This window comes from Haliaeetus albicilla, chromosome Z, assembly GCF_947461875.1.
Source record: "Haliaeetus albicilla chromosome Z, bHalAlb1.1, whole genome shotgun sequence".
Lineage (NCBI taxonomy): Eukaryota > Metazoa > Chordata > Aves > Accipitriformes > Accipitridae > Haliaeetus > Haliaeetus albicilla.
The window spans coordinates 61031960-61059746 of NC_091516.1; the positions used below are offsets into that span (position 1 = coordinate 61031960).

General features: G+C 36.7%; 1 protein-coding gene across 1 annotated transcript in view; it reads right to left on the reverse strand.

The window, feature by feature from the left end:
* Window positions 1-118: 118 nt before the first annotated feature.
* PTBP3 (polypyrimidine tract binding protein 3) overlaps window positions 119-27787 on the reverse strand; it is a 60024-nt gene continuing 32355 nt past the window's right edge. The window contains exons 8-17 of the mRNA XM_069776604.1: window positions 22076-22240; window positions 19186-19296; window positions 15981-16158; window positions 12734-12811; window positions 11942-12072; window positions 9270-9303; window positions 8552-8644; window positions 7751-7967; window positions 6618-6695; window positions 119-5915 (exon numbers count right to left, since the gene is read on the reverse strand). Of these exons, the coding sequence (XP_069632705.1) occupies window positions 5783-5915; window positions 6618-6695; window positions 7751-7967; window positions 8552-8644; window positions 9270-9303; window positions 11942-12072; window positions 12734-12811; window positions 15981-16158; window positions 19186-19296; window positions 22076-22240 (1218 nt within the window). The 3' untranslated portion in view covers window positions 119-5782. The remainder of the gene's footprint in view (window positions 5916-6617; window positions 6696-7750; window positions 7968-8551; window positions 8645-9269; window positions 9304-11941; window positions 12073-12733; window positions 12812-15980; window positions 16159-19185; window positions 19297-22075; window positions 22241-27787) is intronic.

Sequence of the window (27787 nt, forward strand, 5' to 3'; positions counted from 1 at the left end):
CTTTTGCTTAGATGGCCATGTATACTAAAGAAAAAAAACAACAGAAAATAAGACACTATTAGCTGCATAATTGTAAGACAAGAAAAAACCCAAAGCAATAGACAAGAACACAGGAAAATTTGATAGAATACAGCTGTAATCACATTTATTAAAATGCATGTTACAACAACTAGAGTTAAGAAGAGTTAGGTATAGATACCAAGTAATCATCAAATATACTAACTTAAAAGAAAGAGAATATATTGAAGCATAAACAAAATCAAATTAACTGTGCACTACAAAGTCAGAAAATAGGTTTCCTTACAACTGAAAAGAAGACATAATATTAAGTCATCTCAACAGACATGGAATCCTTTTTCTGCAATGCCACAAGATGTTTACAAATGAAAGCGGTTGCTTACTAAAATATACAAGACAATTGGTTTTTTACATAAAAACATTTTACACTTCCATTTGTTCCCCAAAACACTTTTTGCCAGGTTTAAAAAACCCAAAACGTGATGTTACAAATATTTACAGCATTTTCTTGTGCTAGATGAACATTTTTTATAAACTGAAAGGGAACTTTTTTGAACAGATCGTGTAAAACGAGGCAATGTCAGCAATTCTTAGCTATGCATTGTGTGTCTTGAATACAGCACTAAAAGTAGTCCATTAACCTTTTGCATTATCTTGCACCATTTGGTTCACATTACGATCTCATTTTCCACTGTGTTTCATCCACCAACAGTGGTCTCAAGTAAAGGCCACTTTGCATTGGGTCTTCCCATCAGAAAGGAGCATGAGAAAAACAGGTTTTCCACAAAATGCCTCAGTAAAACCAGAACAGTCAGTCTTTGGTCAGAGAGTGAGGTGACGTTCTGATGCAAGAATCTGCTTGGTTAGCAACCTTTGTCTTGTGCTGCTGCAGTTTGAGGATGAACATTTGCAGAAATTGGATAACATATCAAAAAGAATTGGAAAGTGCTTTAAATTAACTAAGTACAAGGGTGGTAGCTTCCTACTCATAAATAATGCACAGTTTCCAAGAACTGAAGAACTGCTTACAGTGATGACATTAGTGCGCTAAGATAAAAGCTTTCTAGATCTATCAACAGACCTTCAACTACGTCAGCATTTTTTTTCTTTGGGACTGCTCCAGGCACAACATGTTATTACTATTCAAAGTTAGAAATATGCAGGTTATGCTTGGATTCCTGCATATTGCAGTACAAAAGAAAAAAGCTGCAATGGTAAAAGCAGAGAAATAATTAAATCTGTATTGAAACAGCTATAATTCACTTCTTGTATAGTCAGTGGACAACATTCATTCTTAACAATATAAATATACAATATCCAGGGGAAAAATTTATTTATTATACTTAAGACAGCAACAGATATGAAAAAACCCTACATGTAAAACTACTGAAGGCACATAAACTTTGGTCCAATTTTGTTCCTGCCCCCCATCCTCCCCTCAATAAAACCCTGAAGTTAAATACCTCCAAATTTTTCCATTCTTTTTTGAAATAATTCACAATTCCTCACTGTTAGAATTTGCTTTGAAAAGAGCAGGCAAACAGCCTTGTATATAGCAAATAAATCATCAGAAGACAGTTAAAAGATAAAGCTAATCTGAAGAAAAAATTCTGTGCAATCTGACCAGTACACAATCCTTTCAGCACAATGGTAACAACACTAAGTCTGGTAGTCCTGCTCTAGTTAACAACATACCAGGGCAAAAGGTAAAGGTAAACCAATGCTTTTTGTAAGCAAGTGACCTCTAATTTGAAAAACAGCAGTATGACCTAATGGTATACAATGCCAAGTAGTAGGTCCACATCCCTTATAAAAAAAAACCAAAACACCAAAACTCACGACTCTCCTACTGACATGAATCGGAGGAGGGCAAGATATTTGATCACACAAACCACACTGGCAGTATTATAAAGAGAGGCAAATAGTTTTCTCAGCATACAAACACAGGTTTGCCATCTGTAATCAGAAAATGTCATATAAAGGCAAATCTCAGGTATGTGGAATATCTCAGGCATAAAAAGGACCTCAATGTATCAGTGCACAAAAAAAGTGCAATTGACAGGACCAGCTGACAAGGCAACCAAGTCAAATTATGAATCAAAGTTGCATAAATTTGTTCTCATGTTCAAAGACATTTGAAGAAATTCAAAGCAAAAGTTTTACTATTATGCATCAAATCACAGGTCATTTGAAAAGGCACTAAGCTGCTCCTGGGTTGTTAAAAAGACCTTAGTACACTTTGAACCAAGTATGCATCCACCCCAAAAAAACAGAGCTAGAGGTAATCCACAGCTGTTTTGTGGACTTGACATATACATAGGCAGAGAACTCTACCCTCAACCATTTCCAGCACCTGTAGTCAGGGTATAACCACTAGTGTTTTAGAATATAAGTTACACTGTGCACATTACCAGGTACTTCACAAATAATTTAAACAGAATTAAGAATCTATATTAAAGATATTATGAACTTGTGAAATCTCCATTCTTAGAAATACTGAAAACTTAACTGGACAATTCTCTGAGCAACTGCTCGAAGTTGGCCCTAATCTGAGTGGGAGGTAGGATTAAGGCCTCCAGAGGCTGCTTTCCAGCTTGTATCACTGTAAGAATCTGTAGAATAATCGTATTCTTTCCCAAATCCTGCTCTTCTCACAGATATCAAGGGGTCTGCTCATATATGCTTTAGAGAATCAAGAGCTGAGATGCAACTGTGCTTTGGCACTAACTAACAAGTCAAGCACAAAGTATAAGAATTATTCATTTTGTCCTGATCCTTCACTGACGATGCTTTATGATAAAAAAGGGACTATAGTTTTGCTTTTAATTATTCAAGGCAGAATACTGAATGAGATAAACTAGCCTTAACTAGGGCCTTCATTCTGCTAAGCAAACATTAAGATGTACTGTTAGTTTTAAAGCTTGTCTGCACTTCCTGTAAAAGCAGATCTCCCTAAGAGGCAGCATCTTTAAGATATACAAAAATTTAAAAGTAAGTTGACAAGAATAATTGAACTGCAGAAACAGAACAACAACAATGGAGAATTATAAAAAGATAAATGATAAACGTATATACAAAACCAAAAAGCAAACATCCACCACCTAGATTTTTCTTAAATTAAAAAATTGTGAGTCTCTGGTAACTTAAACTGTAGACCTCTACATTTCAAACTGCAAACAGTCCAAAGCTGACATTAGCTCTACTCTCAACATTAAGTTAAAGCCAAGAAATTATTCCTTTCTGGTTTTGAAAGAATGTCAGAGGCCCTCATCCCTTTATGTTTGATTAAGCTTTCCCATTTTCTGCTATATGTGCCAATGTTAGCTTTCAAATTTAAGGTTCTTTTTTTTCTGCTTTAGAGTTACATTCAGATCTAGTATGATTCCTCTCCTCTGTAGCTGTAATTCTTAAGAAAAGTGACAAAGCATTTTTCATATGGACTAGCATTATAAAAGCAATTTATGTGCAGTAAACAAGCAACATTCCCAGTCCAGCAAGATTCTCTTTAACTGATATCAGTGTGACTGCTAACAAAGCAAAACACAGACAGTATTAAGTATCTAGTAGAAAAGGACTTGTGCAAATGAACATGCCTGCTTACAACTGCACTTTGCTAAAATCATTCATGTGTCCCTTGTTAATATGGTGCTCTGGCACCACACAATTACTTAGTTTCAAACTTCACTGAACTGAATTAGCTATTTCAGAAAGGGGAAAATGGAAACACTACCTCAAATCCGAGAGATAACATTGTTTGTTATTACTAAGCCATTTAACTTTCCAGTAAATAGTACATTCTGAATATTTATTTATTTGTGTTGTACAGCACTTATTATAGCTACATACGTATTTAGTCAGCATTCTGTCTACTGTCACATAGCACCCTTTTGTTGCAGTATAGGACGTTTGGCACCATCTTTACTATGATTGGCTGCTGTAACTCTAATTAATTTACACACAAGAAAAGAAGGCAAGCTAGTACCCTGCTGATTTTGCAAAAATATTTCAGAGAGAACATTTGAAAAAGCTTACTCCAGAATACCCAAATCATGGTGGAAACATGCGCCCTCTAGAAAGATAGAAATTAGTCATACAGCCTACTGGGAAAAAAAAAAAAAGAGAATGAGTGCCAAAATATTACAGAAGAAAAAAATTCTGCAGTACTTAGAAGTAAATACATATTATGTTTGAGAGGACTACCTCTTTAAAAGGTGGTTAAGTAAATACTGGAAAGAAAAATATCTTAAAAAGAAATTTAACTTTTAAAAATACAGTCAGAAGTCACTGAAGTTCGTATGTACTTTCAACACCAAAACTAACTGCATCTCAGCTCATTCTCCAAAGAGAAACAGACATTCAGTATCGAACATTTTTGCATTCTTACAAAGGAAAGAACGATAGCTCATTATTACTTCAAGTTCAATACTGAGAGAAAAATGCAGGAACCCAAAAGAGAATATTCTGATACACCCAATGTCTCTCAAAGTTAGATGAAGTCCAGAAACTGCAGTGAATTTGCTGTTTGGTGTCTCTATATAGTTTTTTTTTAGCGCACTTCTCTGGGTGTGAAATTTTTTTCAGCCAAGTACTGGTATCAGACAACTGCAACAAGGTAAATTCAAAGAATCCCTACATGATTATGCAATGAATTAAACCTCATTCCCACCTCTATCCAATCTCTATACTAAAGCAGAAGAGATTAGAATTCAGAGTATTACTTAATTTAAAAAAAAGATTAAAAGTATTAAGGGAAACATTACCAAAAAGACAAAGAAGAGAAGTTTCATAAAGGCCACAATATTTTTTTCAAGACACTTTAGAAAAAACTCTAAGCTATTGTATCATAAGCACATAGTAAGGCACATAATAAGAAATCAAGTAAATACATAGTAATTTAGGAATTAGACATTATAGTGGTAGAAAAAACTCTTGAGGTTTAATTTTTCTGCCCCCAAATGACTTTAACAAAAATAACTTCTTAAAAACTTGTCAAACTATCATAGTCCTGAATATTTTCCCTAAGACTGTAAACATTTTTATGCTTTAAAGAAATGTAAAAAATTCTTTGAAATCAGGACTATTTTCTTGTCTTATTTTCTCCAAAATACTATTACACATCACTTCATAGTAAAAATAAGACATCAAACTTCCATTCCATGCTTAAGTCAAGCTACGTCTCTGATACCACATCTTGAAGAAACTTCTCAAATATCTTTTACGCCACAGAGAAGGCACTGCCTTTTCTCTAATAATTTAACCCATATGAACAGCACAGACTTATTGTTTTCAAAAAAAACCCTGGTAACATAAATACTATTTAGAGGACAATCCCAGTCAGTGCTTGCTTTTCTTCAAGAAACCCAAGCACTATTTCACATTCAAATTAGTGTTCAATCTGTATAGAGTAGATTCGCCATTTTGTTAGAAATATTATTTGTTTGGTATATTGTAAAAGCACTCAAATGTTTTGTAAGGCTGATTTTGGACAAAAGGTAAAAGGATGTTCTCTAAGTATAATTTTAAGTAGAAAATTTGATGATACATATTGTTGCTAAAGCAATTTCACAGAATCATCTTTCTATGGATTAATATTAAACTTTGATCACATACTGGCAGCTAAACTCAGGAAAGATCATTACTTAATTCTTTGTGTATGAATGAGCTTTTTCTTTTGAGAGACAGAGCTGGTCACACCTGTTTCAGTCCCTGTTTGAAGATTTTACTAAAACTGTGATGCAGTCTTAAAGGAAAGTTCACAGAAAAGTCAGATTGTAGATTTTGTGAAAGAAACTCGGAGGTGATGGTTTTCTCCAAAGTCATGATTGTGAAGCGCAATGAGAGCTTGAACTGCTTCTTCCACAGAGCCCAGCTGGATAAGAGCCATTTTGTAATTGTGTCTGAAGTACAATAAAAATCATTATTAATCCTAACCAAATTTTCATTGCACTAGCCGACACAAAAAGGTGACACAAGTATTTTTTCAGCCACATCACACACACTTAACACTTGTACAGTGAAAGAATCAGAACTAGTTATGCACCTGCTAAAATGAGGAGATTAGAAAACTATACAAATTTTGCAGATCAGTGGCCTACAGCTGTATCATTCTTCCATTACACTGCACTTCAAAAAACAGGGTCGAAATAAGGCTTGAAGACCTCCAAGAAACACTTGTGTTGTCCATATATATGAGATTATTCTAGCAGGTATGATCATGCTGAAATAATGCTGCCAAGCAACCTTAATGAATATTAGAGCAGATTCATTGTCACCTTTTACATGACATTTTATATACACACATCTTGTATTTCTTTTTAAAGACGCAAGTATTTACTTTCCTTAAACTTATCTTACTTTGAATACACACGGAATTTGTTAAAAGGCCGAATATTTTTCATTTAGTTATGCTAATATAGTATCCCATTTAAAATTTTAAGATTAGAATTATCATAAAAATTGTCATAGCTGTACAGCTTTTGCCTATAGATACACGCACATAGAACTTTGCCTACAGTTATACACACATGGAATTTCCCAAAAAAGCAATTGGCCATCTTCCAGGGTGGAAGCTTGCTCAGCATTTTTACAAGAGAACTTACTGGAAAAATCTGAAGGCTTTCACAGTAGATCCTGTACTGGCAAAAAGGTTCTTCAGATCATCAACAGTAACAGAAGGCCTATTTAAAAAAACAAACAAACAAAACCAAACCAAACCCCCCTCAAGTTGTAAAAGAGCACAGCATTCTGTGACAGTATCAAAATCACAATTCTGATTCTAAATTAAATTTGAACAGCAAAAACTATCTTCACCAACTCAAGCCGTGTCAACACTTTAGACCAAACATCTTGTCTTTGACACTAAGATTTAGCACCACAGTGTGCTACAAAAATGTTTCAGACATACTCTACTGCTTTTCATCCTCCTCCATTATTCTCTCAGTTAAATTCAGATTGCATAAAAATCACTTATGATCTTAACCTGTACCTTCAGAAATACCTTTCATCTTGTAATTACTGGGAGTGTGCTTCACATATTTTCAAATTTGGAAAGTCTTCTATTTAACTCAAAAAGCCATTTTCTAGGTGTCTTTTTTTTTTTTTTTCTTATTTGGACAAAATTCCATAGTTTTCCCTTTTCCCTCCCTGCACAGCTGCCGAACAAAAGAAGCCTGTAAAAAACTTATGTTTGGCTGTCACTCCACACATTGTTGACAACATTCTAGATAGGAAAAAAGGTTGTTTCAGTTTTAAAGAACACACTCCTTGATGCGGTTTTTTTTGAAAAAAACTTCTCCTCTATGTAAGGGGTCTGAATTCTGTAAAAACCATTCTTTAAAAAGTGTTAGAATTATTAAAAACTGTATCTACATTCAAGGCCAGTGATGAATTTGATAAAGTAACTCCAGTACATTATCTTCAAAACCATGTCTTTAATCTTTGCAAAAATTTATAATACAGGACTTAATATGTGAAAAACAAAAACATATTCTCAAGAAAATGTAAACTGGTTTAAAACTCATAAAGAAGAGCATTCAATCAGTTATCCTCTTTGCTAGCAATAAAAAAGTGACAGTTAAAGGATTCACTTATTGTTAATTACACAGCAGAATGACCCAAATTCTCAGGAAACTGTAAAAGGCCAAGGTAATTTAAAGCTTATGTCAGACTTTGTAACTTAAGAACATAACCTAAAAAACATCTTTCCAAGAAGATCACACATGTAGATACTCACGGGATGTTGGAGAGATGCAGGGTGGCAGATGGAGGAAAGATGTTTTGGAAGTTCTTAGAGCCAGGCTTCTTAAAGCGATGTAAAGGGCTGTTGCTGTAGTCCTTTGTTAGACCTTGGTCCTGTTGTCCCTCATGAGGAAGTTGAACTGCCTGATATTTTGAAAGACTAGCGTGGAGGACCTTTCCATAAAGCGTCAGTCCATTCAAGTAGCTGATAGCTAACAAGTGGAAATAAAATTTGAACAGGAACGAAGGGAGAGGGGGGAAAAAAAAAAAAGGATTCTTTGAATACTAATATTGTCTTCTATTTAGTGTCAGATTTCACATTCTAAATGTAAACTGCAACTTCCATGTCACCAGGTGGGCCATGTCATAACATTATATTTAAAACAAGTATAAGGATGTAATACAACCTCCAGTCTAAATGAAATAAAAATGCAAAACAGCATTTCAATAAAGAGCAGTTGATTATTCTTAAATAGCTAGATACAGGATAAACTACAGGAAAATTGCATGATGTATTATTAAGATAAACTACAGGAAAATTGTATGATGTTTTAATTCTAACATTTACTGTATTGAGATTCACAGGATTTTTTTAAATCACTATAGGAAAATAATTTGTTTACATGAAAGCAAACAGATCATAATCAACATATACAAGGAAGGGTTTGTATGTAGTAGTAAAGCATCACAATGATGGATTTAATTTGTTTATGCTTGTCACTGACAGATGGCAAATTCCTCACCTATATCACACTCATGCTAGTCTGAAGCATAACTGTGCCTTAAAAACCAGTACCTAATTGAGCCTGGAATGCATCTGCCATCTGAATCAAAGCATTTTCTTTTTTGTTAAACATGATCTTCACACGATGCACATCACCATACACACCTGTGGAAATCCAGAAAGGAAATTTGTCCAGCACATTACTACAAACAGCACAAAGGCAAGTCTGTTTCTTTTGACTAACATTAGTATTACAAAGAATTATCAACTCATTAAACAGGTTGGTTAGAATATTAGTATGAAAGAGAGCTTTAAAGTTTGTGTATTATTTTCTGAGGGGAAAAAGCCCAGGATCTTAGTCATAAAACTGCATGTTTATGTTCAGCTTTTAAATAGTCCAACAGTGTTAAAGTCCTCTTAACAGAGGCATGTAAAAATACTACTATGACAACAAACACTGTCCTCTGCAACTAACATACGTGCCAATTCTGTACTCCATTTCCTCTGATGCAATCTTTGTTTTTTCATCTTACTCTGCCTTCCCATTCTTTGTAGTAAACAAATTGGACCACACACTGAAAATCTTTTGACACCGTAACCATTTTGCCTTTTTGGTACCTGTGGCCTACAACTACTGACTCAAATGATTGTCATTTTGAAACCAGCAAATTCTCTTTTGTGTTTTCTGGACAAGGACAGAACAATGGAGCTTGCATTAACCAGCATGTGTCAGACAAATAAAAAGAATGCTAGCCATGTAGTTTCTCAAGGTATATTAGACATATCTTACCAAACAGGATGAAAAGTCCATATGGTGTGATGGCCTGTTTAAATGATAAAATGAGTATATTATTTTTAAAACCATGCAAATAAAGAAATCTATTCCATAAGTGCATGGTAAACAAAAAGAATGGAAGAGATACTGCACACGAATACATAAACCTGTCTCTCCAAAAGCCATTCTCTGCAGTAACTACAGTGTTTAGTGCTCTTGTTAATATATATTTGCTATGCACATATAAAATATTTAAACAAGCTAACACTTCAGCTCATGCATTTTCATCAGTCAAGACCCAGTCTGTCATGCCAAAGAAGTTATTAATATTTTAAGTGGCTTAATTATTTGAACTTAAGTCTTTCCAGGCTGGCAGTTCATTCTCTGAAAAATAAAAAACATTTGCTAAACTAGAAACAGAAAAGCGCATTCAAGAACTCCTTTGTATTTTCTAAACAGCAGACAACACCTACAAACCTAAAACCAGTTGCTTCAAAATGTGTTTGCTTTGTCTTCAGTTTTGTCCCCATTTCTGTACATGACCATAACATGCTAAAGTGATACACATAACGTTTAACTGTTTATATATGAAGCATATAGAAAGTTGTATTTAAATTGAATTTAAATTAATAATTTAAATTCAATTAGAAGCTGTGAACAGAAAGCTACATATTGAAAGAAATAATTTTTCTTCAGTGATTTTTTATTAAATCCTTGTGTACCAAGATCCCCAAGTATCAAAGAATATAATTTACAACTTAATGCAGCCAAATCTTATTCAACTGAGGCAAAGGTTTTGCCAGTAATGAGTACTAAAAATACCTGGATATCAGAAGCACTACTCAGACTCTCTAGCCCTATTCCTTCTGAACTCACAACATTTGAAATGTGTACCAAACATACCTAAATTATTTAAAAACAGAAGATACTGCAGCCTAAGTGTAAGCCCATATCTTTTATCAGCATTTAGTAATAAGGAACAATTACTATCAATGTAAAATTTAAATGCTTCTATAGTTTTTCCTTCTGGCCCAAATGTTTTAATTCAGCAGTTTATTTAAAGAAATTTCTTAACCAAATGACACTGCAATATTTCTACTAAAAAAATGTTCTTTGGAAGACAAAACCAGCTAATTTAAAAGTCAAGAGGGAATGTTCAAATGCACACTGAAATATAAATCGAAATAAGGTCAACCAGATTTTCTATACACAGAAAAAGAAGGGACAGGGCTCAGACAACCACTACTGAAGAACAAGTGTTACACAGTTGCCAAGAAATATATTTACAACAATTTATATTTCCAACAATTAATGTTGTTGTACATTCTTATTTTTTACCTTTTTAGAAGTTGAGCATTATTTAATACATTTATGTTGTACCATGCACTGCAGCACAAAGTTCTACATGACAACTTCTTAGATATGATTAGTATTTAAGTAAAGCAGCAATGTCCTAAAAATAGCTTTGACCTATGGTTCACATATGCCTATTCTTAAAAAACACTCTCTTTTAAGACTCAGAGAATCATCTTGAATAATCAGTCGCACAAAGCACATCCACAGCAGTCATCAGGAATTAACTGATAAGATATATTGACAAATCAAAGAAAAAGTGACTTGTCTTAGAGTCCTAAACTGCAGCTGTTTCTTTTGATGCTTACTATGGAATTCAGCTATTGGTACAAAAACAGAAACACAGCAATTACTTAAAGATTAATTAACTGGTCAACAGATTTTTAAATCTCAGTAATATGAAGATAACTTCCATTTTGCCAATAACTCCTAATTTTATCAGTTTTATGGTGGAGTGAATCTAATGAGTGCGTAAAACAAGAATTTTACATGACTGTAGTAGAACTGTGTATCAACAGTCAAGTAGAATTGTGTTTTAACCCATGGCCTTGGTAAAGCTTGATTTTTATAAGAGATGTATATTGCTTTTAATTAAGCACAGATCAATGTGTAATATTTGAGTAACAGGAGTAAGCTTATAGAACAGTCTATGTAATTTCCAGTACAAAAATAACTATCCAAGTTGTCCCTGGCAATTTTACTGCCAGCACATGAAAAAAATCTGTGTGGTACTATGAAAAGTGAACAAGTATTTATTAACTTTTAAAAATGGATTTACAGTGATGTCAAGAGCAAAGTGCACCTGTGTTTTTCCTCTCCAACCTGGGAAAAGTTGCAAAACTAGAAAGATCCTATCTTTCTTTGAACTGTACTTGATTTGGCATGCTTTTATCTCCTCTTCTCTTCCCTCCTGTTTCTCTAACTCCTCATGATTTGTAAGAAATGAAAAATTCTTTGGCTTCTCTAGTGATAAAGTAGCACACAGAGGAGTCACTGACAGAGATACCAGTAAGTTTAGTCTTAATATATGTTGTTTACCTCTTCAAACATTTCTCACATCTGACCATAGACTTTTCTCTAATTACTAGCTACACTGCTAACATAGGTTTCCTAAAGTAAATTGTTTTAGGAAGCTTTTCACTGCTGACTGGAGTTTTTAAACCTCATCAATATTGCAAGCTATCTATCTCAAACAAGAATAGAGCCTTCCTGTTTTTTATATTATCGGCATAGAGATTTCCTCTCTCATTCCTTCAGCTAATGTCAATTTGCAAGAAGGATTCTCGCAGTTGATACAAGTTGATACTTGCGTCAGTGCCACCAATGAAACTTACTTCAGGGTTGAGGTTGCTGACTAGTAAAACAGAATTTCCTGGAACACCAAAAACACCAGGAGTCATCATCTGTCCAGGTGCGGTGACTGTGAGAGAACCAAATGCTCCAGGAATACCCGGAACCGAAACACCTGGAAGGTTATTAATAGTATCACTTGACATTTCAAAGTGGAAAAGACATCTTAGAAGACAAAAGCAGATTATGTTTGGCAAAAACATCAATATTCAATTAAAAAAATGCTTTTAAGGAATTTAGTTATTCCTAGCATCTGAGCAATAAAGAAGAAAGCACCTCCACTCCAGAGATTAAGAAATACTCAGCTACACCAACAGACCCAAACAAAAGGAGACATAAATCGCAGCTCAAGAAAGAAGAAAAATAATTTAGCACAAAAGTTTATCCTGTGCTAGAAAGGAAAAGATCACTGATTCTAGAAGACTCTATATTTCTCATTTTATAGCTAGAAAAGGGGAGACTTCCTCCTTTAGCTTTGAATGTCACTGAAGTCTTCTGATTCTTAGAAAAACAGACGCTTAGTTTCTTCTCTTGCTGGTAATCTTTACTATGGCATTTAATTTTTTCCTTATTAAATGATAAACTACCTCAGCATATATTTTTAATTACAGAAAGTAATTTTACTAAATAATATGAGAAAGAGAATCAGAAAGACTCAAATCAACATTGTGTTCTGACTGCTATATTTGAAAACAATTTGCTCTGAACACAGGTGTATTCAGGTAGACCACTAGCCCCAAATGCAAACACCACATTTTTAGAAAATGGAAACTTACCAGCAGCTTCAGCAAAGCCCATGCCTGGGGCAAACTCAGCAGGCCCTCCATATGATGAGAAGATAATATTTGGGGTGCCTAGAGAGAGCAGACACACCTAATTAAAAGAGATTTTAAAATTTTTAGAAAACAGAAGAGATTTCAGCAATGAGAATCAGCTTCCCATGTTGCTACGCTGACTTTGGTCCACGATTACCTCTTTTATAAATCTTCTGGGTTAAAAACTCTCATTGAAATCGAAGATTCTATGTTCTACAATGACAATTTTCAGCCACTTTTGAAGGCAAATATTCTGATCAGCCTCAATGACCCTCTCTAAAACAAAGTCAGGGCAAAATGTAATTTAGACAAGTTTGAATAGGAAAGCACAGCATAGATTAGTATCCTTTAAAAGTTAAGACACCTGTAGTGCAATGTTCAATGTTTTTTATTCACACAATGGAAATGCATTCTAGACATTTTCTGGAAGTAAATACACTCAAAGACATTTTGCAGTGATGAGACACAACTATTTCCTAGACATTTCTAAAACCAGTACAGGCTAAATAATACAACAACTACAATGAATCTGAGGTTCTGAATTTTACTAGCTATTGAGATGCATAAAGTATACGTATTTTGCTTTTTAAGGAGATGTACTTTCCCAGATTGTATTACTTCATAAATAACCAGTGTTTTTTATGGTTCTCCTGGCAATCACAAGCATTAAACAGATTTGGAACACCAGCATATGGAGAGTCCCAGCCTCGAAGATGATTTTCACATTAGTATGTGGAGTTAAGTGCTACCTGGGGCAGCACACAAACTTGTGTTCTAAGAGGCAGTTAGATACAAGCTTGAGTTGTGGATTCTTTCATATGTTAGTACACTAGATTTTTTTAAATGAGGCATGTATAATCAGCAAATACATCCTGCAAGCCTGGCACTATATCTGCTTTACTACTCAAACCTCCACCATTGATTAAAATAGCTACATTCACTAACAGACGGTTATTGACAGGGATAACACAACACCAGAAGAAGTATCCGTTATGAATTACAAAATCAACAAATAAAACAGACACCACAGATCAAGTATTCATGAATACCGCATCACATTACACCTCCTCTTATCTGTAGCAACAAAGTGTCTTTCATACAAACAACTGAATACATTTATCACACCAAAGCAAGTCATTGTGTTCTTGAAATACACGCACTGGTGCATTATACTGACAAGTTTTGGCAATATAGGTATTAATCACTTATTCACAATCCAAGAACGGTAATGGAAACATTAATGAAGAAATAGATAAAGCGCTTTTATTCTGCCAAGTAAGACCTGCATGTTGCAAACTGATACCAAAGTCAGGCATGTAAAAACTGTCAAACAGAGCTAATGCAGAAAGATCTGGAATTCTTTGTTGCATTTTTTTATGTGTAAAATCATTTGCTTCATGGCTGGCAGCTAGCCTTCAAAGCAAGCTAATTCACGTATCTCTGCTTATGCTGACTAGGTGAGGGAACTCTTTAAATGCAAAACATTCATAAAATCTGCTTGTTTATAGTGCAGTATCTTTTCCACCAAAAACAAAACAAAAGAAAAAAGAAAAAAAACGAGGCAATAACAAGTTTCAAGAGCAGTTCAGTTTTGCTATTAAGATAACTTCAACTCTACAGAAAAAATGCATGTATTATTCTGATAGATACCTGCTTTATCTTAGAATTCTCCATCAAAACTATGTCCACTAGTAATAACACAGGAAGTGTAAGTGCTGACATGACTCCCAACATCTTTTCCTCATGTCATGCAACTGAGGACTATCAGGACATACTATGGCAACATATGCATGTTGTTACCACTGACAGAAAAGCTAGAAGCATGCTTCTCCCAGTCTACAGCTATTTTTTTTTTAAAGAAAAATAACTATGTAGCTGCTTCACTATGACTGTACTACAAATTTTGATACAGGCATCAGCCTCTTCTTTACACCAGCACCTCTGCTGTTCTTACTATTACAGTAAAAGTTCACACTGAAAATGAGATTGCTAGCAATGACAAGCTTGGAAGAGTGAGGTGAGAGGAAATGGGTAAGTGTTCATGTGTTACCCTCCAAAAGCATGTGTACAATGTTATCTCTACCCTACAAGCAAGTTTGTCCTTAATCTACTCTAATTGCACTTTCCCCTTTTATTGACATTTCAAATTGTGTAAGTCTAATTAATAAGAACATATCAGATCTATAACAGCACATTTCCATGATGCTGTATGGCAAATACTCAAAAAAATTATAAAAATGGTTGTACATTATGTAAAGATCCAAGGCCTACCTTTAAGAGGACCAGCAAAATCAATTAAGAAAGTAGTGACTGCAACAAAGCCAACTATCTAAAAGAGCAAACCAAACCCAGTATCTGCCCTAGCAATCACAAAAAAATGAAGGAAAAAAGGGAACTCTTTCCCAGCCCTTGCTACTGTTCTAACCAACTGGACAGCACTTAGATACCTATTCAACAGCTGAGATAGTTCTTAGCTGTGTATTATTGCTAATGGTTGTCATTAGAGAGAAAGAAAAGTAGCTAAAATCACTCAAATTGCATTGTGAGCACTTCTGCCAGGTCAGATTAATCTGTCTGGTGATTTGCATTATTACCAAAGTTGATTAAATGAGCATGCCTGAGCTATTTATGCAAAAAAGGCTTCTCCAGTGTGGCTTCAAGCAGACACTGTCTCCTCTATGCCATGGAAGTGACTTTCTAATTTCTAAAATTTTATCTTTTAGAAGGTGACTACAAAACATACAGAAATAAGCATAGCATTTCTAAGTTTCTTACAGTTTTGTTTCTTACAGCTGGCAGTTATCCTAAAATACCAATGAACAAGAGCTAACACCCTTAAAACACTTCTTTTCTTTTCAAGCAGCTTTAGGGAACCAGCATCCATTTTGAATGACTGACATTGACCGTTCTGATATGTAATGTTTATTATACTACCTGTATGAATGGTATTTCACAGCATTTTACAAATGTAGTGTTTTGACAACACTTTGACTTTGCCCAAAAGCATTCCTCATGTTATAATTTCAGATACTCATTTATCTGGAGTAGGACTTTCTGCTCTCCATACAAACTTTACTGGACCTAACAAACCAAAATGTATGCAAAATGTACCCTTCTATGAACCCAATATGAAGCCAGAGCATAAATGCAATATAAAAAGCATAACGATCTTATTGTGTATTTATCACTAAAAGTGAAGGTTTCTTACCAAAGGCAGGAGGAGCTATGCATGGCTCCAGGGGCAGTTGGCTATCACCAGAAGGAAGGTCAAGGCGAGTGAAATCTCTGCTTTTCTCATTGTTGTACTTTACCTTAAGGCTAGTCAACTTGGAGAAATCAATACGCAGAGTGCAGCATGCAGTGTAAATACTTTGGCCATCCAGAGCCTGAAGAAAAATAAGTAAGTTTTCAGAGACAAAACACATAGTGGGTAAGTTTATTTTATTTTCACCCTGCAATTGTATCCAATCAGAAACTCATCTTCCGTTTTTAAGGTGCTGCTTTTGAACACCAAGTAGGCAATTATACTGCCGCTATCCTTACCTAAACATCCTGTGTAGAGTACTAGTGTAGTCCACTAATTAGTAAGTATTGTCGCCTTGTGGCAATGCACAAAACATAGCTTTAAGTACGACTTGTCTTTCCAGCTGTGCTTCTAATCCTACTTGTCTCCCACTCAACTCAACACACGGTATCAGATGCTAATAGTGATACTAACTTGGAGATTTTTATTGTACAGAACTGTCCTTTACATGTGAAGGGTCTAGAGCACAAGTCTTATCAGGGGTGGCTGAGGGCACTGGGGTTGTTTAGCCTGGAGAGAAGGAGGCTGAGGGGAGACCTTATCGCTCTCTACAACTACCTGAAAGGAGGTCGTAGCGAGATGGGGGTCAGTCTCCTCTCCCAAGTAACAAGTGATAGGACAAGAGGAAATGGCCTCAAGTTGTGCCAGGGGAGGTTTAGATTGGCTATTAGGAAAAATTTCTTCACCAAAAGGGTTGTCCAGCAACGGAACAGGCTGCCCGGGGAAGTGGTTGAGTCACCATTCCTGGAGGTATTTAAAAGGCATGTGGACATTTAAAAGGCACTTAGGACATGGTTTAGTGGTGGACTCAGCAGTGTAGGTTTACAATTGGACTTGATGATCTTAAGGATCTTTTCCAACCTAAATGATTCTACAAAATCCATCTTTTTAAGAGTAGCTATGCTCAGAGAAATCACTGAAGTAGTATCTTCTGACTGTACCAGACATAAAAGAATCATGATGGATGAAGGCGGAAAAACCAGTCAAAAGATACTAGTTGGTTATAATTATTTAATATAATATGGACTGAAATTATAATTTCTGTGAAATAAGGTATAATTTATTATTAATACTGTTCTTTAAGAAAAGATGCTATTGCTAACACACAGGCTATAATCCCAACTACCTTTACTAATTTCCAATATATAGTTAATCTCTGAAACACATAGTGAATTTACTTACCGGACTATAGTGCAAATAGCAGTAGATAAATATTCTGTGCCTTTAATTTTGAAGCTGAGAATAAAGTCACCTTCAATAACAAAAGTAGGGTAAAAGTTCCATTCACTCTAGTCTTTTGGTAATTTTTTGAAAAAACTGAATGCTGAATACCACTTAATACTTAGCGGAATCTATTCTTCTATGTACATTCTACGGGAACTTTCAAATTGATTTTATTTATTTACTAATATTGAGGTGTCCACATAGGTTAAAGTGAAATAGAAAGTGTCTCAGGCTTAGTTTCAAGTAAGTGAAGTATTTTATCTTCTGTCTTTATTTTTTAGTTCACAGTTCAAGTATTATAATGTGAGGATTTGTAACACTGCTGTCCCTTCTGCAAAAATCTTTGAGGTCTTAGCCCTCAATATTTAATTATCAAACTACTCCGCACTGAGGAAAATAACAATATTTTCTAGAAATTAAAATATTTAGCTATTATAAGGAAACTAATTCTGAAAGTTGTTTTAAAAAAAAACGTATTGGGTTTACGTAGGAAGCTTTTGGTAGTGGGGGGCTGCTGCCCCTCTGTAGGAAGAGACCAGGGGCTGCCCCGTGCTGGACAGAGTGAGTTCCAGCCAGCTCCAAAACAGATCTGCTGCTGCCCAAAGCAGAGCCAGTCAGAACACTGAGGGCACCTCTGTGATAACATGTTTAAGAAAAGGTAAAAACCACTGTGCAACAGCTGGAAGAGAGAGGAGTGAGAAAAGTGTGAAAGAAACAACCCTGCAGACACCAAGGTCAGAGAAGGAGGAGGAAGAGGAGGAGGAGGAGGAGGAGGTGGTCTGGGCACCGGAGCAGAGATTCCTCTGGAGAGGATCATAGTGAGGCAGGCTGTCCCCCTGCAGCCCACGGAGGTCCACAGCGGAGAAGGTATCCACCTGCAGCCCATGGGAAGGACCCGCGTTGGAGTAGTTTGTGAAGGACTGTATCACATGGGGAGGACCCAGACTGGAGCACAGGAACAGCATGAGGAGGAAGGAGAGGCACAGACAGTGTTATGGAAAGACCACAACCCACATTGCCTGTACCCCTGCGCCACTCAGGGGAGGAGGTAGAAGGGTTGCGAGTGAAGCTGAGCCTGTGAAGAGGGAGCAAGGGTGTAGGGAAGGTGTTTTTACTTTTGTTTTTGCTCCTTACCATCCTACTCTATTTTTAATTGGCAATAAATTAAATCAATCTTCCCTAAGTTGAGTCTTGTTATGCCTGTGATGGTAACTGATGAGCAATCTCCCTGTCCTCATCTGGACCTATGAGCTTTTTCATCTTATTTTCTCCCCCTGTCCTGCTGAGGAGGGGAAGTGAGAGCAGCTTGGTGGGTGCCTAGCACCCAGTCAAAGTTAAACCACTGCAGGAAATACACCTAAAGTAGGTGAGGTTTTCTTCATTACTAAGAATGTGCATTGTAAAAATCAGGATACAGGACATTTGATATTAAGAAGTTTAAGGTGAAAACATTGATTACTACAAATTTCCCACTGAAATTCAAACAAGTAAAACATGGAATATTCATCTAATCTCTGGGCATTTAACTACACTACTCTTAGTATTGAACCTCACTGAAAATATTCCATTTAGTTTGAAAGGCAAAAGACTTTTTGGCTGACTAGTTACCATCACTCATCACTACTGACAGGTCTGATTTTTGTGTTTTTATGTTTGCATAACATAAATACGTTTGTGCATTTATGCTTGCAGTTGATGATAGAGTGCTATCCTCTTAACTAATGAGGGATGGCAAAGTTATTCACGTGCAACAAGTGTGTTAGAATGATGAGAAGTCATAAAGTTAATGATCAAGCTATTCCTAATATTCCCCATTTACCTGGGGGAAAAAAAAAAGCACAAACAAAACAAAACAAAAAAATCAATCTGAATAGGCTGCACTTACCATTTTGGCATAATATGCATTCATTGGATCAGCATACTGGATCAAAGCTTGGAACACACTGTTCTTCGTGAAGGTGATAATCTTCAAGATAGATCCAAATTTAGAGAAAATCTGACAAGGAAAAAACATGGACTTTCAGAAACAATGAATAATTCATGCACACTAAAACCTAGCATTTAATACTTCATATAAATTTCTGAAAATGATTTCTTTTCTGACAGCTGAACAGAAATTGAGTGAACTCAGAATTTTATTTCAGGTAAAAAAAAAAAAAAATTAAAAAAGAGGCTACAAAAGATGGGGAAGGAGGAGAAAATTTCCTTAAAGTTTTAGCAATGGCTGTTCAACTAAGAGCAGGGAAGGCCAGCCCAAACAGGCATTTGTCCAATGTCTGCAGAGAAATTGTGGAAAATCAAAGTTGGGGTTTGAGAAATGGACTTTCACAAGTTAATTGAGATGGGAACTGCAAAATGCCTTGCAAGGTATCCACCTTTACATTCTGTACTTCAAACAAATTCCGCAAATTTGGTGACCAAAAATACATCTTAAATAGTTGATGTGCCTACAAATGAATCACGCAGACCCACTGTACTAACTAGAAGAAAAAGAAGGAAAGAAGAAAGACAAAGACATAGTTTAAACGAGAGTGTGCACTACATGAAGGTGTCTATACAAAAGCAAAGCCACACAGAATGAGGAAAAAAAGTATAGCTAGGACGTATCATGCAAGTGCAGAAAAACTATGTCCAAATTAACAGTGGAAGAGGAAAGGTGAGTTTGGGAAGTACTAGCAGTTTTAGAACAAACTGTTAGAATTGATGCAAAGTCAGGAAAGCAGACACCCCCAGACAAGTATTAAGCCTGAAATGGAAAGAAAGGCCAGAGGTAAGGACAAGCATTTCTTGCCAGCCTGTTAGGCCTAGAATCATGGATGCAAGACACACTGTCCTAACCCTTTCTGCCCAGTTTTTCAATCTCTCAGAAACAAGGTTTTTATGCTGCAGTCATCGTTTTGTGGTAGAAGACAGAACGCAAACCTTTTTCACAGCAATTTAAAATTAGCCATTGAGTTCCTGTTCATAAAGCACTTCCCCTTAAGAAAGGCCTAAATACAGCTTCTGAACACATGCTTTTCCATGTTTATCCAGAAGACTAAATAGACCTTTTTAAGATAATGAAATTCAATGTATTCTTGTTTGGTTTTAAAGCTAAAACCCACTGTGTATATAAATTTTGTTTCTGCAAAGATAACACTGAATATTCTATTTCTTATAATAAATATTTTAAGGTGAATTGTGCTAAAAGAAAGTGCTAGTTACTTGACAAGCAGTTATAATTTACAAAATATAATTGAAGTTTTGGATGACAGCTTGCCTGCTAGTGTTCCATACGATGCTATACTTATCAGTGAATATTTTCATTTTCATTAACCTTACCACACTTACAAAGTAATATTACATTGTAACTATCATCAGGCACAAAATGCTGTTTTAATTAGAGCAGATTGTCCCCCAGTAAGAACCCCAAATAAGCTCCCTTTTCAAAAATTGCTTAATTTTCTAGACCTATTGCAAAAGTAGTTGAGTGAAGGCCATTGGGCAATTCAAAGACTGAAAATATAGCTCTGCTGCACTGAAGTAAACATTAATCAAATTAAATTAACATGAACCTCCTTCCACTGCCTGCTTAGTATAAAAAAAAAAAAAAAAAAAAAAAAGAAAAAAACAAAAAACCCCATAGAAGATTAGATCCAGGAACTGCTGTTGCAATATTAAACTAGTACAGCTCCCATAACCACAAAAGTTTGTTCTCAGGTTATTCTGAGTGCACTAATAATCCTAAACAGTTGACATACTATTTGCACGAGCTCAATAATGAGTGAACAATACTCACAGATACAAACAAGAGTTTAGATCAGGCAAATTGCTACATCAAAGTGACAACTAGTGTCATCAAAGTGACAACAAGTGACAAGGTGGGGAGATACAGAGAAAGAGGAAATATTAAGAGGTAAGACGAAATATAAAGTGTTGGTAATGATCAGCTATTATGCGATATGCTAGTAGAGCAGCAACAATCTTCCAGGAGTGCACATTCTTGTAAAAACATCCCTATTATTTTAAATCACATTAATTTGAGAAACTCATATTTGGGGCATATTTTTTATCGCACAAATTTACTAGTAATTACAAAAGCTTCAAGTATAGAACTGCTTGCAATATTTGAAAAGAAGTATTGACAAATCCTTCAGTCACAAAGACACAGTTTTGTGACTTTTTTGTTTTAAACTTACAGTTCTCAACAGCATAGCATGAGTCCTAGGGAGTTATGGTAATGTCTTTCATAGCTATAGCCCACAACTATTCCAGGCTTTCAGAGGTAAAGTAAATGGCATTCTAATAGTTGATGAACAATCAAAACCTTTTGTCCAAGCAACTATACTTGTATAGTACATCACTTGCACTGAATTATAAAAGTGAATATAAACCCCTAAAATTTAATCTAAACTACAAAAGTTACTCAGTATAAAGAGTACTAAAATATTGGTCCACAAGTTCATAACAACCAGTATTTCACTAACTCATCATGTGGGCAAAAATTAGAAATAACACCTCAGGTTTGTTGCTACTTCCACAGAAACCAAGGAACTTAAAGAAATGAAAGACAACATGAAAAGCTGAGTACAGAAGCTCTGTTTGCTTTGATTTTTGTGCAGAACTGATTCAAGCTTAGATCCCTAAACTGCAACAAATAATTTTAAAGTGACAGTCCTCATTCAAGCAATTAAGTATGCACAGGTACCTTAAAAAAAAAAAGGGGGGGGGTTATGGCTTTACAATGGCAACATTGGAACAGACTTTAACTATTTTTTTTAAGCAATCCTCATTACCTGACACAGCACGTCTAAAGTGACAGGGTAGAAAAGATTTTCAACAATGACCCGAAGAACAGAACCTTGACTTGGAAGGGGCCCACCTTCAGCAACGGGAGTACTTGCAGTAGCCATGTTTCCAGACTGCATAGCATTCATAGCTTGCAATGCAGCTTGGGCTCTCTGAAATCATGACACAGCAGAGACCACAATTAACTTACACATACACAAATTATTCACATCTAAACAAAGTTCTCTTACAAAGTGTCCTGGTTTCAGCTGGGATAGAGTTAATTGTCTTCCTAGTAGCTGGTACAGTGCTATGTTTTGAGTTCAGTGTGAGAAGAATGTCGGTAACGTCGCTGTTTTCAGTTGTTGACAAGTAATGTTTAGTCTAAAGTCAAGGATTTTTCAGCTTCTCATGCCCAGCCAGCGAGAAAGCTGGAGGGGCACAAGAAGTTGGCACAGGACACAGCCAGGGCAGCTGACCCAAACTGGCCAAAGGGGTATTCCATACCATGGGACGTCCCATCTAGTCCAGGGAGTAGCTGCAGGGAATCGCCACTCGGGGACTGGCTGGATGTCGATCGGTGGGTGGTGAGCAATTGCGCTGCGCATCATTTGTACATTCCAATCCTTTCATTATTGCTGTTGTCATTTTATTAGTGTTATCATTATCAATATTAGTTTCTTCTTTGCCATTCTATTAAACTGTTCTTATCTGAACCCACGAGTTTTACTTCTTTTCCCGATTTTCTCCCCCATCCCACTGGGTGGGGGGGTGTCACAACCCAGACTGGACAGACCAGGGAGTTGTGTTTAATTCAAAATTCCCTCAGGCTAAATTAAGGTGAAACAATACCAAATTATCAGTTACAAGATTTTATTCATGACAGAAGCAAACTGAACTGGGGAGGTGTGGTAGTAGGTGGCAGGGCTTCTCACAACAGGAATTGGCATAAGACTACTTCTGTAAACTGTGTAACCCAGGGTAACCATATACATCAATTCAGGGAAGAAGGAGATCCCTCCTGTTAGGTTCAGAGCAGACCCCCTTGCTTTCCAGACTCCTCCTCAGAGAAGGCTCTAGGGACAGCTGGATCCAGTCTTAGTCTCAGACTTAGTCAACGTTTTATATCTTGAAACGGATGGGACTGTGGAAAAGGAACAGGAAAGAGAGAAGAAGAAAAAGAGAGAAAAAAGAAGAGAGAAAGATTTTACTGGTCCTGTGTCCAGCGTTGGTTCAGTCAGCTGAGGGGTCCAGTCCCGGTGGGCTTGCACACCCAGGGCTTCAGTTTTTTTCCTTTTATCATCCTTGTCCCTCCTTCGGGCGGGCACCGGAACTCATCAGGCTAATGAGCAGTTTGTGAGTCTTTGGGCTTGGGGGTCATTTGGGGAGTAACTTCTCCTTCCCTGCAGACACTGCCATTGTTTGATCTTTGTATCAGAACAGCTCATCAGAACAGGGAGCTGCGCACCCTCCAGCACGCCCTCCCCCTCCTGTTGCTGATGTCTGAGCTGATGGGCTTTTCACCTTGGTTCCTTGCTGTGCGGGGTTTGTCTTTAAGCAGAACTTGCCCCACCACAATGTTTGAGACATTAACTCTTTCAGTCTCTCACAGGGGTGAGTGAGTGAGCGGCTGCGTGGTGCTTAGTTGCTGGCTGGGGTTAAACCACGACACAAAGAAAAGCATGTAAAATGCATTTAAAATGCAGCTTTTAAAAAACATATTCCCTTTATCTGATTATTGTTTCAAATCCCATGATAATAGGTAAATCATACCTCTTCCTTCCCTTCCCCCTCCCCTAAAAATGTCAGATCATACTTTCATGGAATTATGACTTTCTTTTTTAGTTAAACTGTCACTACTTTGTAATGCCATATAGACACAATTTTGCTTTGATTCAGTAAGCTTTTGTCATTCTAGAGATTTTCCAGCAAATCAATACGATGACAGTATTGTAATAGACTAACAACCAGTCGGTGTACCAACAACTATTTGCTCTGCTTTATTAGTTCCTGAAGAGAATGAAATACTAAGTTTTGCTGGGGATAAGCTTAGAAGTGCATACCCTGCTCTTTTTTCTGAGCCAAGATATCAACCATGAAAAAGACCTTTAAAAATCTCACTCCTCAGACTGCCTCACTGGGACTTTGGAAGTCTCTACACTTGTTTTTGATGGGCTTTCCTCAAAAAGCTCTTCAGACTACCTCTGAGAGCACTATGGAGAGATGTTCCTTTCCAAAGGTAGTGTTGCGACTTGAAGCCATGTCTCAGTAACACTGTTTCCTTGGAAGATGGACTAAACATGGCACAGGGTAAAGATATTACCCAGTTTCAGAAACATGTAACCCTGCAAAATAATCTGCACTTCAGGCCTAAGCCTAGATGCTAGGTCAGCAATGTAGTGTTCAGCTGCTCTGCTAGGTCTCTAAAATTTAAATAAAACTCAAATGTAAGAGTCATAAGTGCAAAAAAAAATTTTTTTTAAGTAGACAGTGTTGGTTTTATAGGACAAAGTAATACTCTGAGAAACGGATACAAGGAGTCTTATTTGCAAATATGAGTATAGTTTTCCTGAGGCTGTTACATTTTTACCCTTAAAAAAAAATCTTATTATTGTATTTATTTGTTTTTGCAGATAACAAACCAATCCAGCAATCTTGGATGAGGAAAGAGACAAATAACATCTATTAGATTGACAAGCTTGCAAGATTTCAGTGACTTTTGTCTCAGCACAAATTAAAAATGAGCACGAATTTTTGCCCCAGTCACTACTTGCAACATTCTTACAGAAAACAGAATTGTGATACACACATCATATTATATAATTTATGTACCTAAATGGCAGGTCAATTGCAATTCATTCAGGAGTCAAAAAATCCAAATGCATTTCAACTACAATATGATGGTTTGTATACTTTGATCTTGTCATGCAAAGAGTATTTCCTTGTTTGGAGATCAGGATTTAAATCAGTTATCTGCAATATTCAATTCATATTCTTAAGAAATGAATTTTTAGTACTTCAAAAATACAAGGAAGATATTAATTCTGGTGTTTGGCATGAAGTTACGCAAAAACCTGATGTTTTATCAATGAAAATATCCATTTCATTGGATCTAGGGTTCTTCTTAGAATAAACAGTCAACATTAAAAAAAGATAACACTATTAAGAATAAGCTTGAACAACTTAAAGATGATGATTTGCTATTCCTGAGTTTGGCAATGCCTTGGAACAGTGCCAATGACAAAAATTTTACAAAAGCAGGTTACATGACCCCTCACAATAACATCCATATCTGATAAAGTAAAAAGCTTCAAAAGAGCTGCTTTTTGGGCAGAAAGGGGTTCATCATGTATCAGCTGGGTTTGCTCTTCCATGTGTTCTTCAGATAGCATCTACAGACCCATGATTAGCAATTAACTTTAAGAAAACACAAACATATAAAATAGAAGCAGTACGTTTTTGTGGTATTACTGCTACTATATCACGGACACAATAACATGGGAAAAAAAAATCAGGACTAATTACTCAGAGAAAAGATTTGCCAAACAAGACATGATATTTGCTTCATATTCTGAAGCTATTGAGAACTGTTACCTAATGTTAAAGCTTAGGAATGGCAAAAGTTCTTCCAAAACATATTGTAAGCAAGTATTTCTAAGTAATGCAGAATATAATAGCAGAGTCACCTAGAGCAGGCTGCTTAGGACTGTTTCCAGTCAGGTTTCTAACGTATCTGAGGATGGAGACTCCACAACCATTCAGAACAACCCATTCCAATGTTTGACCACTCTCACAGTAAAAAAGTTTTTTCTTAAGTGGATTTTTCTGTATTTGAATTTATGCCCATTGCCTCTTATCCTGTCACTGGGCATCACTGAAAAGAGTCTGTCTCCACCTTTTTTACTCCCCCATCACCACATATTTGTAGATGTTGGTAAGACACACCCAAGCCTTCTCTTCTTCAGGCTGAACAGTCCCAGCTCTCTCTGGCTCTCCTTGTATGACAGATGCTCCAGTTCCTTAACCATCTTCAAGGCTTTTTGCTGGATTTGCTCCACTATGTCCACGTCTCTCATGTACGGAGAAGCCCAGGATTGGACACAGCATTCCAGATGCGTCTCATCAGTGTTGAGTAGAGGGGAAGGTCACCTCCCCTCGATCTTCCAGCAATGCTCTGCCTTCTGCAGCCCAGGAGGCTGCTGGCCTTTTTGCCGCAAGGGCATGTGTGTTGTCCACCAGGACCCCCAGGTCCTCCTCCGCTTTCCAGCTGGTTGGCCCCAGTGTACTGTGGCACCTGGGGTTACTCCTCCTCAGGTGCAAGAGTTGGCATTTCCCTTTGTTGAACTTAAGGAGGTTCCTTCTGTCAGTCCATTTCTCCAGCTTTTCAAGGTCCCTCTGAATGGCAGCACAACCATTTGGGGTGTCAGCTACTTCTCCCAGTTCTGTGTTGTCAGCAACTTTCTGAGGATGTTCCCCATCCCTTCAGCCAGGACATTAATGAAGATGTTAAACAGTATTGGACACAGTATCAACCCCTAGGGTACTTCACTAGTGACTGGTCCCCACCTGGGCTTCATGCCATTGGTCACAACCATTTTAGCCCTTCAGATCACTTCACAGTCTACTTATCTCTACTGTATTTAATCAGTTTGTTTATTGGGATGTTATGGGAAACAATGTTGAAAGTCCTGCTAAAGTCAAGATAAACAACATCCACTGCTCTCCTCTCATGCACCAAACCAGTCATCTCACCGTAGAAGGCTATCACATTGGTCAGGCATGACCTTTTCAAAAACCCATGCTGACTTTTCACAACTACCTTCATATCCTTAGAACATTTGGAAGTGGTTCCCAGGATTAGTTGCTCCATTTCCTTCCCAGGGACCAAGCTAAGGCTAATCAGCCAGTGGTTCTGTGGATCCTCCTTCTTGACCTTCCTTAAAATAGGAGAGAGATTTGCTGTCTTCTAGTCCTCAGGAACCTCCTCCAATTGCCATGACCTTTCCAAGATTGTAAGAGTGGCCTTGCAATGACATTAGCCAGTTCCCTCAGCACTCACAAGTGCATCTCATTAGGGCCCCAGACTTTTGTTTATCCAGTTTGTTGAAATGTTCCTTAAGGAGATTCTTCTCTACTTCCTTCATCAAGACTTTCCCACTGTTCTTAGTTGCTTGGTATTCCCAAGGGCAAGTCTTAACCACTAAAGACTGAAGAGAAGGCATCCAGTACTTCAGCCTTTTCTGTGTCCTTTGTTGCCAGGGCCCCTGTCCCATTCAGGAGCAGACCCACATATTCCCTAAATCTTCCTTCTGCTGCTGATACACTTTGAAGAACCATTCTTGTTGCTATTCACATCCCTCGCCAGAGCCAACTCCATGTGGTCTTCAGCTTTCCTAACCACATCCCTGCATGTTCAGATAATGCTCTATATTCCTCATGGGTCACCTGCCCATGATTCTACCTTTTCTATGCCTCTTTTTTTATGTTTGAGTTCAGTCAGGAGCTCCTTGTTCATCCAAGCAGTCCTCCTGCCACATTCACATCACTGTCTGATCATCAGGATGAGCCATTCTTGAGCTTAAGATCCTCCACTGTAATTTTACAGGTATTGAGAAGTCTCTGAAAAAAGCTACTGCTTAGATAACAATAGAAATAATACCTATCAGAATTTGACTATTGGTGTAGTGGAAAGTAGTCTGTTTCTTTACTAATGTTGTGGT